A 14,185-nucleotide genomic window follows, 5' to 3' on the forward strand; every position below is an offset into this window, starting at 1 on the left:
TCACATCGTACTTATTTCATGTTATCATATAATGTACAATATTATTAATTACTAAATTTCTAATAAAATTCCTAACTTCTAAATTATCGTATTTGTTTCATGTAATCATATTATATCCAATATTGATTATTTTCACAAATTACCTTTCGAAGATTTTGTTGCTTATTTGGGATTTCCATATTTATATTTATTCAGATTCATATTCAAAGTTTGTAATTATCTACGCATTCTTTTTTTCCTTCCTTGTAAATGCAATGTGCTTTAGGGATTCAATGAATCCAGTTTTTGATCGATTCAAATATGACCTAGGACCGAACAATCTACCGGTTCTGATTCGACTGGTCTGATCGGCCGGTTCCGGTTTTTATTCCATGCGTGGGAGATTGGCTAAGGCACAGAATCTGATTGGAGAATGAACAAATAAAGTATATGCCTTGATGCATGAGTTTCATAAGGTCTAACCAACTTTCAAATTCCAAAATAATCAAATTTAGTCCACAGTTGCATTTTAACAAATAATTATTGGAAACGATGTAAAGGATCAAATGTTAACCTCAAATTGAACTTCAAAATTAGCATAAAGTGCTTATGGCCTGTATATGTTTGTTCCTAAAAGAAACTTACCTTTTGGGACATAAAAATGACACCAGCTTGGACTCTAAATCATACATACAGAATATGTCGAGAACGACTATAATCTGCAGACCGTGACACAACAGAAGCTAAATCATCATGGGAGAATTCTACGTCTTCGGCGTGGTGTCTCTCGTCTTACATACATTTTCTCCATTTCGTTGAGTGGTCGACTTGATCCATCTGGTAAACTTACAAACTTCCACCCACCACCACCTCCGCGCTTCCCTTTTGCTCCCATTTTCTCAACTGTGAAGTTCCAACCTTCAGTGGGGCGCCTCCTACTATACTTGTGTCGCTTCACTTCACCGGCCATCTATGTATACAAAGATCAGAGAGGGAGTATCGGAAAATGTAAACAGAATTAACAGTAAGCTAGACAGTTAAATTATCGTATGTCAAGCAAGCATAAATAAAGGAGAAATGAGGACATCATCCTTTGCCCTATCAGCACTGTGTTATCTTGTCCGGCCAGTTCCTTATACTACCCTTTGGCTGAGGGATGTAAAAGGTTAAACCTAGCCGTTGAGAAAACAGCTCCTGGTCTTGGGAATATCCTAGGAAGGAAGACAACCCCTCAACGAAGATGAATGGGCTTAATCCGAAAGCCGAAATAGTCAAACAAGATGGCACAGAATGAAAGTAGGGAGGGTGGTAAAAATTCATTTCATTGGTAGTCGAGATAACTACGTGGACAGAAGAGAATCCCTAGTGAAAATTCCATTGATTAGTTTTGTTAAGAGATTTGGAAAACTTGAAAAAGTTGAACATACTCGTACCCGACACTCATGCATGAGTCTGAGTAACATAGCAAACCACAATTCTATTAGTTTGTCAATATCTAATCACTCTTACCTCTTTTCTTTCTACATATTTCTCAATACGGACACATTTCCCAGATAAATGCATCACTTAGCCTATATAAAAGTAAATCTAGCCAAACCAGAGCAGTCCATGCACAAACACTGGGATGCGTGTATGAGAGAGAAACAAGAATGTGAATGTGACCAAAGCCGCAAAATAAAAAGTTCCAACATACAAAATGGAAAATGAAAATTTATATCGCAATTCTAATATGTTTCTTTCTTTGAAGGCAGGGGGATGGAGTAAAGCAGCAGCATACCTTCATTTTATTAAAGTTAAATCTCTGAACAAATTCTTCATACAGCATGTCATCCTCTTTTTTGGAGATCTCATAATGATATTCATCCAGATCCTTGGTGGTGCCATCCCAACCTTCGGGCATAACTTTGAACTCAGGTTTGTAAGGAAGGGATGCAACATGAAATTCCCGATCGTGGGCATTTAAAAATCTGCAGCAGGAAATAGGATTGCATTCACAACCACGCTATTAACAATTTTTAGTTATTTATACAGTCTTTATACCTTCAAAAACCATTTTTAAGTGCAAATATACACCATCTATAAATACATCATGTGATAGAAATTATCACAGAAAGCGAAATCAGGAGCTACCCAAGTACATTAAAAGCACGAAAGAAAGGTCCCTAGCAGAAGAATGAGGAAATTTACCAAAAAAGTAAAATAAAAAGAGGAGAGCAGAACTGTGTATGTGCCACTAGTAGGGCAAAGGCACCTAAAATGAGGACTTTGTGAATTTTCAAGAATTAGCTAGCATGATTGTATGACCGAGTAATTTCAACTACACCCATATTAGGTAAAAGAGTCCCTAATCATTTTAAAAGTTCTACTATTTCTCAGCCCCAATCTAAATTATAAAGCACAAATATATGACAGAGTAATTTCAACAACAAAAAACAATCAACACTTTGAGACCAAACAACAATGAACCCAGAGCATATCATGCTCTGGCTTATCATTTTTCTTTAAGCACATCCGGGCATGTGTATGGAAAATAACCCCCCAAGAACCCTCCAACTTTACCAGAAACTTAGACAGAAAAAGTTGAACATGCCCATATGAGATATACATCCATCTCTGACACTTACACCCGAGTCTAACTGACATAGATTAGAGCAAAACGGTAAGCAAGAGCAGACACAATCACACTTAACACCTATCAAGATTAGCTTAACAACCTAAAAGAACAGATAAAAAAGATAAAACAAAAAACCCCATAAGTATGATCACATACGATGCACTAATGTTGTGTTTCTATCGTTTTCAATACCATCATTATCACTGAACAGACCATAACTTTAGCAGTAAAAAAATTTACAATTTAATGCATCAAAGAGCCATTGAAATCACGAAACAAGGATAGAAATTCCAAACACTACCAAGAAAATAAAAGGAAAAGAAGTGAGGCAATTACTCAGGGCAATTGTCAAGAAGCATCTCAACAGAGTCATCAAGAGGAAGAGCATTTTTTTTCTCCAATTCTTCTTCATCTTTCTTAAGCCAAAGAATAGCTTCCACTCTCTGTCTCATAATCCTATAATCCTTGGACAATTTCTCAACAGTATAAACCTCAGGGTTCTCTTTATGCAAACGATACATTTCAGCCTTTTCAGAGTCCTTAAGATAAGACCCTCTAGCACCAGGTTCAAGCACTTGTTTCAACAAAACACTTGTTTCAAGCAGTCGATCTTCCCATCCATCAGTGAACTCCTTGAACTTCTTGTCGTCGGCATTCCATTTTTTCACCGCATCAGATATATTTTCAATATCCGTAAGCTGTATGGATTGGTCGGCATCTCCGGTACCAGCTTGGGGAGTTATGGTTCCGTCGAAATGGTCCTTGGTCAAGCGACTGGACCACGAGGAAGCAGTGCCCCAGCCTAGATTGTCGGAACCATCTGATGTTGAGGAAAAAGCGCGTGAACCCAAAGCTCGAAATGGCTCGAATTGAAGGGATATAGGTTTCTTTGTGGTTGAGAGACGGGATATCAGGTGGCGAAGATTATGCATTTTTGCACCAGTTTTTGAACAAAATTTAGCTGCAGCCAGAGATTCAATAAAGCAAAAAAATTAGTACTTGATATTCTACATTGATATGCGAGCTTACCAATAATAATTACAGGAGGAGCGTAGTTTGAAATCAGAATTACCTACCGGAAAATCGATTGCAAAACCAGAAAATCAAAAAGAAAATGATAAAAGGGATAAAAGATTAAAGGAGAAAGAAACCTCTTCAAACCCCTATACTAAGTGTTTATAATCCATATTGGGTTTGGGCTGGTTTATATTTGTGGATGGATGGTTCAAATCCATTTAATTTTAATGTTCAGCGATTTAGTAATTTTTTTTAAAAGTGTTACAATTACAATTTAAGTATAAATATAAACTTATGTATGAAAAATCGTAACTAGTTTATATTAAACTATTACAATATAGGTTATCTGAAGAATCATAAAGTAAAATCAAATTATTACAACACGATCAAATTAGGAACTAGTACAGTTTAAACTAAAGTCAACAAATTAGACTAAGTTCACACATGACAACTGCACATGGTGAGACTTCAAGACCCATATATAATTTTTTTTTGTATAAATAAAAATGTAATAGATTTTAAATATATTATATAAGAAAAATTATTTCATAAATTGTTAATTGAGTTTTTAATCTTGCTTATGCATGTAATCTTAATTTTACAAGTGATTTTAGTAATAGTTTTATTGTTGTCCTCTATACTTTGGTGAATGCTCTAGAGTCTTTTGTCAATTTTTACTTGCCGCTTTGGACCATCCAGAGTTGATTTCTTTATCATATTAAATGTTTACAATCACTCTAGATATATCATACTTGAAATGTGACAAAGACAGTTTTTAACATGTCATAATTTTCTATTAACTCAAGGTTTTGATTAAATGTTTATATCCTTGTGTTTTATAAACCTATTTTTTCGAATTTAGTTATATCAAGTCATTTTTCTTTAGCTCTATAATTTTAGAGGATTAAATTATTAAAAAAGGGAAGGTATTATGAGTATTGATATATTATGTTTATTAATAATGTATGTAATATAATAAGCGACGCAAATACAATATAAATATACAAATTGCTAATTATACTCTTGTATTCGATAATTTTATGTTTTTTTTCCCCAATATTTGAACCTAAAACCAGCAAAATAAAATCATAAATCATAATTGTTAAAATATATAATAAGAACGAGACTTTAGTTTAATGATTAATTACTTAAATCCCAATTCCCAAACTCATTGTAACATATATTCTGCTTAATTTTCCTGGAAATAAGAAAACTTACAAAATCCCATGGAATTAACAATTTATATATGTTTCCCTTTTTAAAAAAAAAACTTTTTTATATCATTTAATCTTGTCATGTTTAATATTATCGAGTTCAAGGCAGATGCTATCCCCCAAAGTCTATCAACATAAAACATATGAACATGAGTACATAAAAGAGGAAGAGAATTTGTCTTTTTGTTTTATCAAAAGTATACCTAACAATGGCTACTGATCTATGAAGGATCACAATTGTGGGCAATGAAACCCAGAATTCATTCAGATATAATACTACTGATAATATTTAAGAAGTTAGAATTGCTTTAAAAACTCTGTAGCCACCAACCTCCCTCGCGTACTCACCGACATTTTCAATTCGCTTATCTCTTTATCGATATCCTGGGATTTAAAAAGAACAGCATTTCAAAGGATATCAACATAAGCATGCTTCGAACAGACAAAATATAGAACTCCAATAGTGATAGGCCAAGAGTTTATTTAGTTTAAACCTATCTTAGCAAAACCAGGCATGGAGCTGAAATCTATGTTGGTCAAAGTTCTTTATTGTTCTCGAAGTACTTATATCAAATTCATATTTGGTTACAGGTTCAGAGATATGACCCTTGAGAGACTCTCGAAATACAAAGAAAACTTGTAAAAGGTTGACCATATCAGACACATACTGCTATCAGACACTTTCATCCAGTCCGAGTAACATAGAAATGGTAAAAGACTGACATAACCACAAACAAGCATTTCTGTTCTTAAGCTCAGTTCTAACAAGAGGAAAGCTGGAAATTGTAGTTAAATTTTGGATAGCAAAATAGTGTCCTTAAATCAAAATACCAGAGTTCAATGGTAGAATATTCAAAAAAGAAAAAAGAAAAGAAAAGAAAACGAGTTCAATGGTAGCTATGAAATATTTAGGGGGTTATAGAGGGTTTAGCATGAATATGATTTTGCAACGAGGAATCAGATCCAATTATCATATACAATACAGAGGAAGGAAGAAAAATTTTAGAATATATAAGAAAGATTGAAAGACATATTTGGCTAGAATTCCACAAAACACTAAATACATAAGTTCCAGAATCAAATTGATAGAGGAAGTAGAATGCACAGTGGAAAGCAGTAGAGAACATAAATATCAGGCAATGGAATAATTTCACGTCACTCGAAGCAATTTTCCTTAAGTCCTTCTAAAATATTTCAGGGAGTGCATCTATAAAAGTACGAAAGATAATGAGGTTGCACACTCTGGAGTAGAAACTTTAGACCATTTGGAAGTCTTAAAGAGGAAAAGAAATCATGGGTTTATCAATATTTTTTATAGTTGATTACTTAAGATTAAATAGGGATCCACTATATATAATTAGAAGACAAAGATAAACAGATACGGTTAAGAATGTTCTTACCTCCATGAATTGCACAATAAAATCAATGAGCTTCTGTTTCTGCAGCTCTTCACAGTGGTAGTTCGTGATAAGGAAACTGATATCATAACCCTGTTAATGAAGCAACTACTAAAATTAAAAACACACACTCTAGAAAATAAACTAGAAATTTCACTAGCATAAGGAAGAAATAAGAGCTATTTCGGGGTTACATTTACAAAAACCTATTACCAGCTTAACATTTATTAACTTGAACAAAGGTAAAAGAATGAATTAGATAATGACAGACAAACCAGTTTCATCATGATAATGTTTCTCTGCACACTGTTTCATCCAATTAGTATATGTTAATTATAATCAAACATAAAGTGTTTCCAGAATAAGTATTAAAATGGTAATGAAAAAGGAAATCAAATTTATACAGAAGGCAGCGTCAATTCATGAATGAAATCAAAATTTAAGAGCTGTGTTATTGAGATATAAGGCACGTATATTACCCAGTTTAAGAGGTTATAGTGTGTATAAAAAGGAAACAATTAAAAGTCTTTACCTATAATTGGCAAAATATAATGATTTTCATGATCGCTTTTGCAAAATATTGTAAAAATAATCATATTCTTCAAGGTAAATTTGTTGTTAATCAAATGAATTTGTCAAGCACCATAAATTTATAAGGCAAATCAGGTGTCAACTATGAGATCAAATACAAGTACCTGTACTGGTTTTCTTCTCAAAACTTGAAATGCTTCTGCCCTCATAGACAAAAATCTAAGGAACTTTTTAGCTAGTATGTTTTCCAGTTCATCTGCTTGTTTTACCTATATAAGAAGAAGATAATCCATACATAAGGATGAAATGGAAGAAAGATTGCAAATTTATCCTGATCTTAGTTAGGATCAAACTTCTGTGAGAATGATAGGTCAATTCTAAGCTTTCAAAGAAATAAAATCAAATGAAAAGGATATAAAATGCTATGTTATTCCAGATCAGTGAATGCCTCTGCATGTAAGCTGAGAATCAATAATGAAACATTCTAACCAAATTTGGTACCATGCAAATTGCAAAACAAACATTTTCCATTAACTTCAGACAAGCACCCATCAAAAGATGATAGACTGTTTGTTTAAGCCACATCAAAGCCATTTTCTGTATTCCAGTTGAACCATTGGTCACAGGTTGTTGCTTGATGTCTCAAACAAAGCTAATTTGCATCCATATGAGTTAGTCCAGAACTTGCATTAGAAGAGAGAGAAAAAAAAAGTTAATAATGAGTTTAACTAATTTGGAGGGTAAAAGAAAAAGGTACCCAATGGTTTGTATTGAAAATTTCTATATGATCATATTAAAACTAACATAGTCATCACCATCATGCATGCGATGCTGCTTAATCAAAAGCAGGAAAAATACTCGGACCTGTTTGCGGCAATTAACTCTACCAGGCAAAAGAAACATCCAGGGAAAGATTATTAATATTTTACCTTGAGGCTTATCCGTAGTGAGTTGATAGATGTTTCTATTAAGCATTTCTCAGCCTCATTTCGGCATATCAAAACCTGCATTGCAAGCGAGCATATTAAAAAGATCCATAACCAGCAACATAAAGAACAACTAACTAGCCATTTTCTCATTCTACCAATAAAACACAAAAAATCATTTCTACCAGAAACCATAAAATTGCATGTTCAGTGATGTCAAACTCCTATGGACTCATAATTTTAGAAAAGGTAATATTCAGGCTTAATTTGTCCAAATTAAAATCTTGAATCCTCCCAGCTCAAAAACAAGTTAAATGTACTTAAAGAAATTAAGTGATTACTATAAAAACAAAAATTCATACTAGGTGGATTCATGTACCATGGAGAGCCCAAAGTAACCTACAAAAGTAACAGTGTAAAATGCAGAACATGCAACATAGCTCCATTTCATTGTTGCTTTGGCTACTTGCTTTATATTGTTTGCGTTTGCTTCTCGATTTATATTGTTTCTTTCTGTTTTTTTCATTTGGTATAAAGCAAAAGTATATGGTAAAAAGAGACAATTATCTTGGACTAAAGATGAGCAAAGGAATTAAAATAAAATACCAATAGGATATATAAAGGACATGACAAATTAACGATAAAAAAGCAACATGGAAAACTATGCCTATGTCTCTTAACTCAGGAAGGTGGTTCTTACAGGATTTAGCAGAAGTTCTGGGCTTGTCCTGCAAAATATGAAAGAAAAAATATTAGTATGTCCAGAAGTGCAGAATACAAGGGTGCAGAACATGAAAGCTTTCATAATTAGATTAGAGAGGTAAATTCTCCACTCTGCTTGTTGGTCAACAACAAATATTTCAATCAAATTATTAAGTTTTTCAGCGAATTTCTTTTGAGGCATCATTCATTACACTTGTCAATTGACCATCAAAATGGAGATAGTATCATATGAATTCCTACTGACATGAATCAACATGCAGATCAGAAGCTTTAAATGCTTGATATATAAGGTAAAATATAGAAACAAAGATGAGTGGAAACTATTGACATGCTAGCAAAGGTCCATGTAGCCCCTTGCTGAAAGTCTTGTTTCTGAAAAGAAGAAACTAAAGTTTTCAGAATAGACTAATGTCTTGGGAGGGAAGGGAGCAAAGCAATCTAATGAAAAAAACAGGATAAGAGAGTTGCAAGAGTAAACAAAATGAAAAAAGGCTTGCATACATGAATGGCCTCAAAGACTTGAAACAAAGCCTTTATCTAAGAATAAAAAATCATTCTGAAAAGACCAAGGGGCTTATTTAGCTTGAATGAATCAAAATTAACTGGAGCTCCTACACCTTGACATTAGTACCATTTAAAAAAAAAAAAAAAAGGAAGAAGAAAATCTATGAATACCAAATTTGAACAAGACCTTGTCAATTCGTGGAAGAACTTGCCAATTAAATGTAAAAGCATAACTAAATCAGTTAAGACTAGTCTATGATCAGCATATGATAAGTACCAAGTTCATTATAGAATGATAATATAATTCCACACAACAAAGCATTGTTTATCAGCACTTCTTTTTCATTTTCACACCTTTTTAGTACTTTGAGTACTTTCTCTTCACATAGCTTTATCCAGTCAGAAAATGTCGAATTCTAAAAGATGAAATTAAAGATGAAAGAGAAATCAATAGACATACTTTAGTTCAACTTCTGGCTTATTATGCCTCTCAACTTCCTGACAAGGAAAATTCTGCAACCAACATGTAAATAAGAGAGTAAGATTAATGAGCACAAATACCACATAGAAAACAAAATTTGACAAATGAAGGTCTTTGCCAAGCCAACACATTTAATTCAAATGTCTTTCATTACACATATGGTTGTTCAAAGGAAAAACAGTCCGTAAAGATTAAATACACCATGTAACTAAAGTAAAGATAACTTATCTTAGTAGACACAAAAAATTATCCAAAAGCTCCATAACAACAAAAAGATCTTCAAATTTTAAACCAAAAGTAATCTAGAATGAAAAATATAGGTCGGAATTGCTTTAAATTTTGTGAAGATGTGGAAATTGAATACATGCACTGAAAATTGGAGGAAGCCTCCTCTATTCAAAACCCACACCCAGAAGGACTTCAAGACCCAAAGATTGTGAATCAAAAAAGCTCCCAATAAACCACATTAGTCATTGGTGGTGAGCAGATTTAAACATTTTATAAACCAACACTAGGAAAGATAACAAACATAGTACATCTCCAACCATTCCCATCTGACTACGTTAAATCCTCTGCTCTTAATCTATGAGCATTATATCAAACAAAAAGCTGATGGCTAAACATCCTTTTCCAAGCCATTCTATAGTAAACTATAAAAACTAAGTTCGATCAGGTAACAGTCACAAAATCTATTCATAAATATTCACAACATAAACTGGATTTGCATACCTGGAGACACATAGCAGCCTCAAGAGTGTTCCTTATGCAAGTCAAATACAGCCTCAATGTGCTTGCCTAAATTTTTTTAAGTTTAAATCAATAAGAAGAATTACTAAAGAATGCATTAAGCTTTTGCGATGGCATAAAGAATCCATTCAATATAATCAATTTATATCTTCCAAAAAAAATAAGCTAGAAGAAGCAATTGGATCCAAAAATAATACAGTAAAAAAGTTGAAAGGAAAACAGAAGGGAAAAAGAAAGATAAAACTGACAAATTTTGTCTTCAATAAGAAAAGAAAAACGTAAAGCAATTGATCTACTACTAGTCCGTAACGTAAATATCAATTTTTATTTACTTCCTAATTACTTTCTAGGCAACCAAACAGATTGAAGTAGAGAAAAGGAAAAATTAGGTGTTCTTACCATTTCTTTTTCGTGGATTTAAGCAACTGATTGATAAAAGGAAACGATTTCTTGAACTGGCTGTTAGCAATTGGATTTGGCGTTAGCGCTCTGCTAATTTTCTGTTTTGTTAATGAAGAAAAAATTTATTTTGCTAATGAAATCTTCTTCCACTTTTTGTTTTGATTAGAGAAAACAATACATCAAAAAAAGAAAAATTGAAAAAGCAAATACAAAAAAAGTTGAATCAAAAATAGAAAATTTATCCGACCTACCGGATTCGAACCAGTGACCTAAGGATTAGCTGGAGGTTTCAACCGACTACAGTCCTCCGCTCTACCAACTGAGCTAAGGTCGGTTTGCTTAAAATGCTTTCGAGCCAAAATAATCATAATTAATTCTGATAATCCTTGGGTATTACTTGGTTAATGCATCGTTTGCCATTTTCATTGCATGATTAAGGTATGGACTAATAAGATTAAAATTAAAAGTGGGGTAAATTTTTTGTTTAAATGTAGTCACGAAGTTAATTTGAGAATAGTAAATAAATATTAATGATATTAGATTAAAATAAATATTTTATATAGTAAATCATATTAGAAAATAATATAATAAGATTATTAATAATTAAAGAAAATAAGCGATTGGTGTAATGATAGGGTACTTTACATTTCCAAGAGGAGGATCTAGGTTCGGACTTTGGAGACGACATTATTGGAGGGGCAGCCATAAACCCTAAACATGAACCGTAAAATTGTTAATTGAGATTAAAATAAATAATGAGATACAATAGACTATATATATTAATTCAAACTCAACTATAACAATGGCGTGAAAAAAAAACTATTAAATATAACCATATATAAAGATTGTTGAAAATTGGTTTTATAAAATGATGTTTAATGGAATTTTTTTTATTTTATAAAATCCAAAAATTAAATGCGAATGAAAAATTATAAGTGAATGAATTTTGTACTTCATTCATGAAATTTTAAAATATTTATTGATATAAGTTTCTCTAACTTACATTTAGTTTTTGAGAAAAAAATAAATAAAACGTTGAAGTTTATTTATTTTAAGATTAATAAACTTACAATTATTAATTGCTTAAATTATACATAAGTTATGTTTAATAAACAAAATATTAAAGTTTTAATGTTTATTAACTTATGTTTAATAAATGCTAATAAACATCAAACTTAACTTTCTTTAATTTATTTGATTTTTTTTAATTATATAATTATTTAATTTAAAACTTTGATATCGTAAAGAGACTTAAGTTAAAATTTATAAGTTTGTAGACTTGTCAAAACTCAAAAGGTATGTAATTATTTGAACTCGCGTTCTTAAAACCCTGAGAGGCAATTGTAGTGATTAAAAAATTCACTTGAAAAGTAAAAAGTTTAATCCTTAACAAAATGATAACAATATGAAATTTACCATTCTTTAAATATATTATTAATCGATAATTATGATATTTATAAGTAAGTTTATTTTTTTAACTCAGTATTAACAATTGGATTTCACGTTGGGCTTTGCTATCTTTATTTTTATTTTTTGTTAATGAAAAAAAAAATCTTTGCCTAATGAAGTCTTCTTTCCACATTTGTTTTGATTAGAGAAAAAGGCAAATGCGAAAATGTTGAATGGACAGAATGAAAAAATAATCCGACCTATCGGATTCGAACCAGTGACCTAAGGATTTTACTGAAGGCTTCGACCAACTACAGTCCTCCGCTCTACCAACTGAGCTAAGGTCGATTTTGATTTAAAAAGTTGACATAAATTATAAATAGGGTAAATTCTGTCAAGTATAATAAACTCTTTTACATCACATTTTAGTTTCTAATTAAATCTCACATTTGCATTTTGAATAATAATAATTTCGAAGGAGCAAAAATGAAAATTATCTTCATTGGTAGTACAGTGAATACACTAGATCCTTCAGTTTCACTTGAAAAAAACTCAAACAATGAAGCAAGTTGGTCTCATTGAGAATATACCAAACAAATTTAAATGGATTCAAAGCAGTTTATTTATTTGGACTCCATTCCGCTGTGTTATCTATTAGATTTCATTTAGATGAGTAGTGAGATTAGTTCTAATGAAATAAAAAATATCGGTGATAGTGAAATTAGGTATTATAGTAAGGAGATTGAGCATTATGCGAATTAGATTAAAATCAATGGTAGAATAATGGCTAGTTTAACAATACTTTTGAAAAGTACTGTGAAAAAGTACTTTTGAAAAGTTTGATTTAAAATTTGAGTATTTAGTATTGTTGTCAAAAAGTGTTTTTGAGAAATAAAATGTCTATTTTAGACATGATATTATAAAGTAACAAATATGCATTTAAATAATGTTCAAATTAGTTAAGAATGATATTTTAGTAAGAATATAAAAAATAATTTATTATAATTTATTGTTAATATTTTAATATATAATATTAATTTTAAATATTTTTAAGTAATTAATATTAATTATTTATTAAATTTAATTAGACATGGTATTCTAATGTTTTTGGGAGAAGACAAAAGTAAAGTTAAAAATATAAATATCAATCAAAAGCACATTTGGCTGAGAAAAAATTAAAAATTTCAACTTTTTCATTTGTTAAAATTCACTTATTTTAAGTTGAATTTTTTTCAAATGATGTCTGTTTGGTAATGATTTTAAGGGAAAAATGCTTTTTATTATAAAAGCTCATCTGAGAAACTAAGAAGAACGGGCCCTAAATACTTTGATTTAAACCCAACTATGACGATCTTTCACACACGGTTAATATTGTCAATATGCAATTGAAAAATAGGGTTTAGTTGAAAAACTCACCATTATGATGTGTTATTAACATTAAAATACGTTAAGCTTAAAATCTCTTGGTGAATGATCATGCACGCATTAAGAATGTACTTTTTTAAGCATTCCTATCTTAAAAACAAATAAAACTCGACGTTTAAAGAGATAAACAAAGCCTTCTGAAGAAATAATCAATCAGACGGATCAGTCTACCACCGATCCAACTTCATCGCAGCAAACGAGTGAAGGGTACATTATCAAGCAGATTAGTTCATTCCTTCTCATACCTTCTTTCGCGATTCTCCAAATATATTCTTTACTGATACTTGTGCTACTTACAAGTATATTTTTTAAACTAGCTATTAGCAATTGGATTTGGCGTAATTTGACCTTAAAAAAAAGAGCAAATGGTAATACCATTAAACTTTAAACTCTTCGAATTTATTCTTAACCTATAAACAAAATCTTTGCCTAATGAAGTCTTCTTTCCACATTTGTTTTGATTAGAGAAAAAAGCAAATGCGAAAATGTTGAATGGACAGAATGAAAAAATAATCCGACCTACCGGATTCGAACCAGTGACCTAAGGATTTAACTGAAGGTTTCAGCCAACTACAGTCCTCCGCCCTACCAACTGAGCTAAGGTCGAACTAGATTGAAGGTTTTAACATATCTTTTAATACGTTAAGTTCTGTCATATAATAACTCTTTTGCATTCATTTTAGTTTCTACATTGACATCAAGAAAAATGTTTTATTAAATCTAATATTTCAATCCATAGTATTCTGAATAATAATAATTTCAAAGGGGCAAAAAAATGAAAATTAATTTTATTGGAAGTCTAGTGAATGCATTAGAATATTAGATCCTTCGACTTC

At 31.3% G+C, this 14,185-nt stretch overlaps 2 protein-coding genes and 3 non-coding genes across 6 annotated transcripts; all 5 read right to left on the reverse strand.

Moving 5' to 3' along the window:
* Window positions 1-534: 534 nt before the first annotated feature.
* LOC107936040 (protein GAMETE CELL DEFECTIVE 1, mitochondrial) lies at window positions 535-3,809 on the reverse strand. 2 transcript variants are annotated; one of them, XM_016868686.2, is made up of 4 exons: window positions 3,670-3,809; window positions 2,930-3,554; window positions 1,757-1,946; window positions 535-949 (listed from the first exon to the last, which is right to left on the reverse strand). In XM_016868686.2, the coding sequence occupies exons 2-4, from the start codon at window positions 3,523-3,525 to the stop codon at window positions 731-733; spliced, it is 1,005 nt and encodes a 334-aa protein (XP_016724175.2). In that variant the 5' UTR covers window positions 3,526-3,554; window positions 3,670-3,809; the 3' UTR covers window positions 535-730. The 2 variants fall into 2 exon arrangements, with proteins under 2 accessions (XP_016724175.2, XP_016724182.2); XM_016868693.2 differs by having other exon boundaries at window positions 3,666-3,794.
* A 1,128-nt stretch (window positions 3,810-4,937) lies between these two features.
* LOC107936055 (actin-related protein 2/3 complex subunit 4) lies at window positions 4,938-10,848 on the reverse strand. The gene is made up of 9 exons (XM_016868703.2): window positions 10,787-10,848; window positions 10,533-10,633; window positions 10,116-10,181; window positions 9,366-9,418; window positions 8,379-8,406; window positions 7,682-7,756; window positions 6,917-7,021; window positions 6,225-6,314; window positions 4,938-5,208 (listed from the first exon to the last, which is right to left on the reverse strand). The coding sequence occupies exons 2-9, from the start codon at window positions 10,533-10,535 to the stop codon at window positions 5,122-5,124; spliced, it is 507 nt and encodes a 168-aa protein (XP_016724192.1). The 5' UTR covers window positions 10,536-10,633; window positions 10,787-10,848; the 3' UTR covers window positions 4,938-5,121.
* TRNAY-GUA (transfer RNA tyrosine (anticodon GUA)) lies at window positions 10,777-10,869 on the reverse strand. Its single transcript has 2 exons — window positions 10,833-10,869; window positions 10,777-10,812 (listed from the first exon to the last, which is right to left on the reverse strand). It is a non-coding gene; the product is annotated as a tRNA-Tyr (tRNA).
* Window positions 10,870-12,178: 1,309 nt separating this feature from the next.
* Window positions 12,179-12,272, reverse strand: TRNAY-GUA (transfer RNA tyrosine (anticodon GUA)). The gene is made up of 2 exons: window positions 12,236-12,272; window positions 12,179-12,214 (listed from the first exon to the last, which is right to left on the reverse strand). It is a non-coding gene; the product is annotated as a tRNA-Tyr (tRNA).
* Window positions 12,273-13,862: 1,590 nt separating this feature from the next.
* On the reverse strand, window positions 13,863-13,956 carry TRNAY-GUA (transfer RNA tyrosine (anticodon GUA)). The gene is made up of 2 exons: window positions 13,920-13,956; window positions 13,863-13,898 (listed from the first exon to the last, which is right to left on the reverse strand). It is a non-coding gene; the product is annotated as a tRNA-Tyr (tRNA).
* Between the last annotated feature and the right edge of the window lie 229 nt (window positions 13,957-14,185).

The sequence above is a fragment of the Gossypium hirsutum genome, chromosome A02, assembly GCF_007990345.1.
Source record: "Gossypium hirsutum isolate 1008001.06 chromosome A02, Gossypium_hirsutum_v2.1, whole genome shotgun sequence".
Lineage (NCBI taxonomy): Eukaryota > Viridiplantae > Streptophyta > Magnoliopsida > Malvales > Malvaceae > Gossypium > Gossypium hirsutum.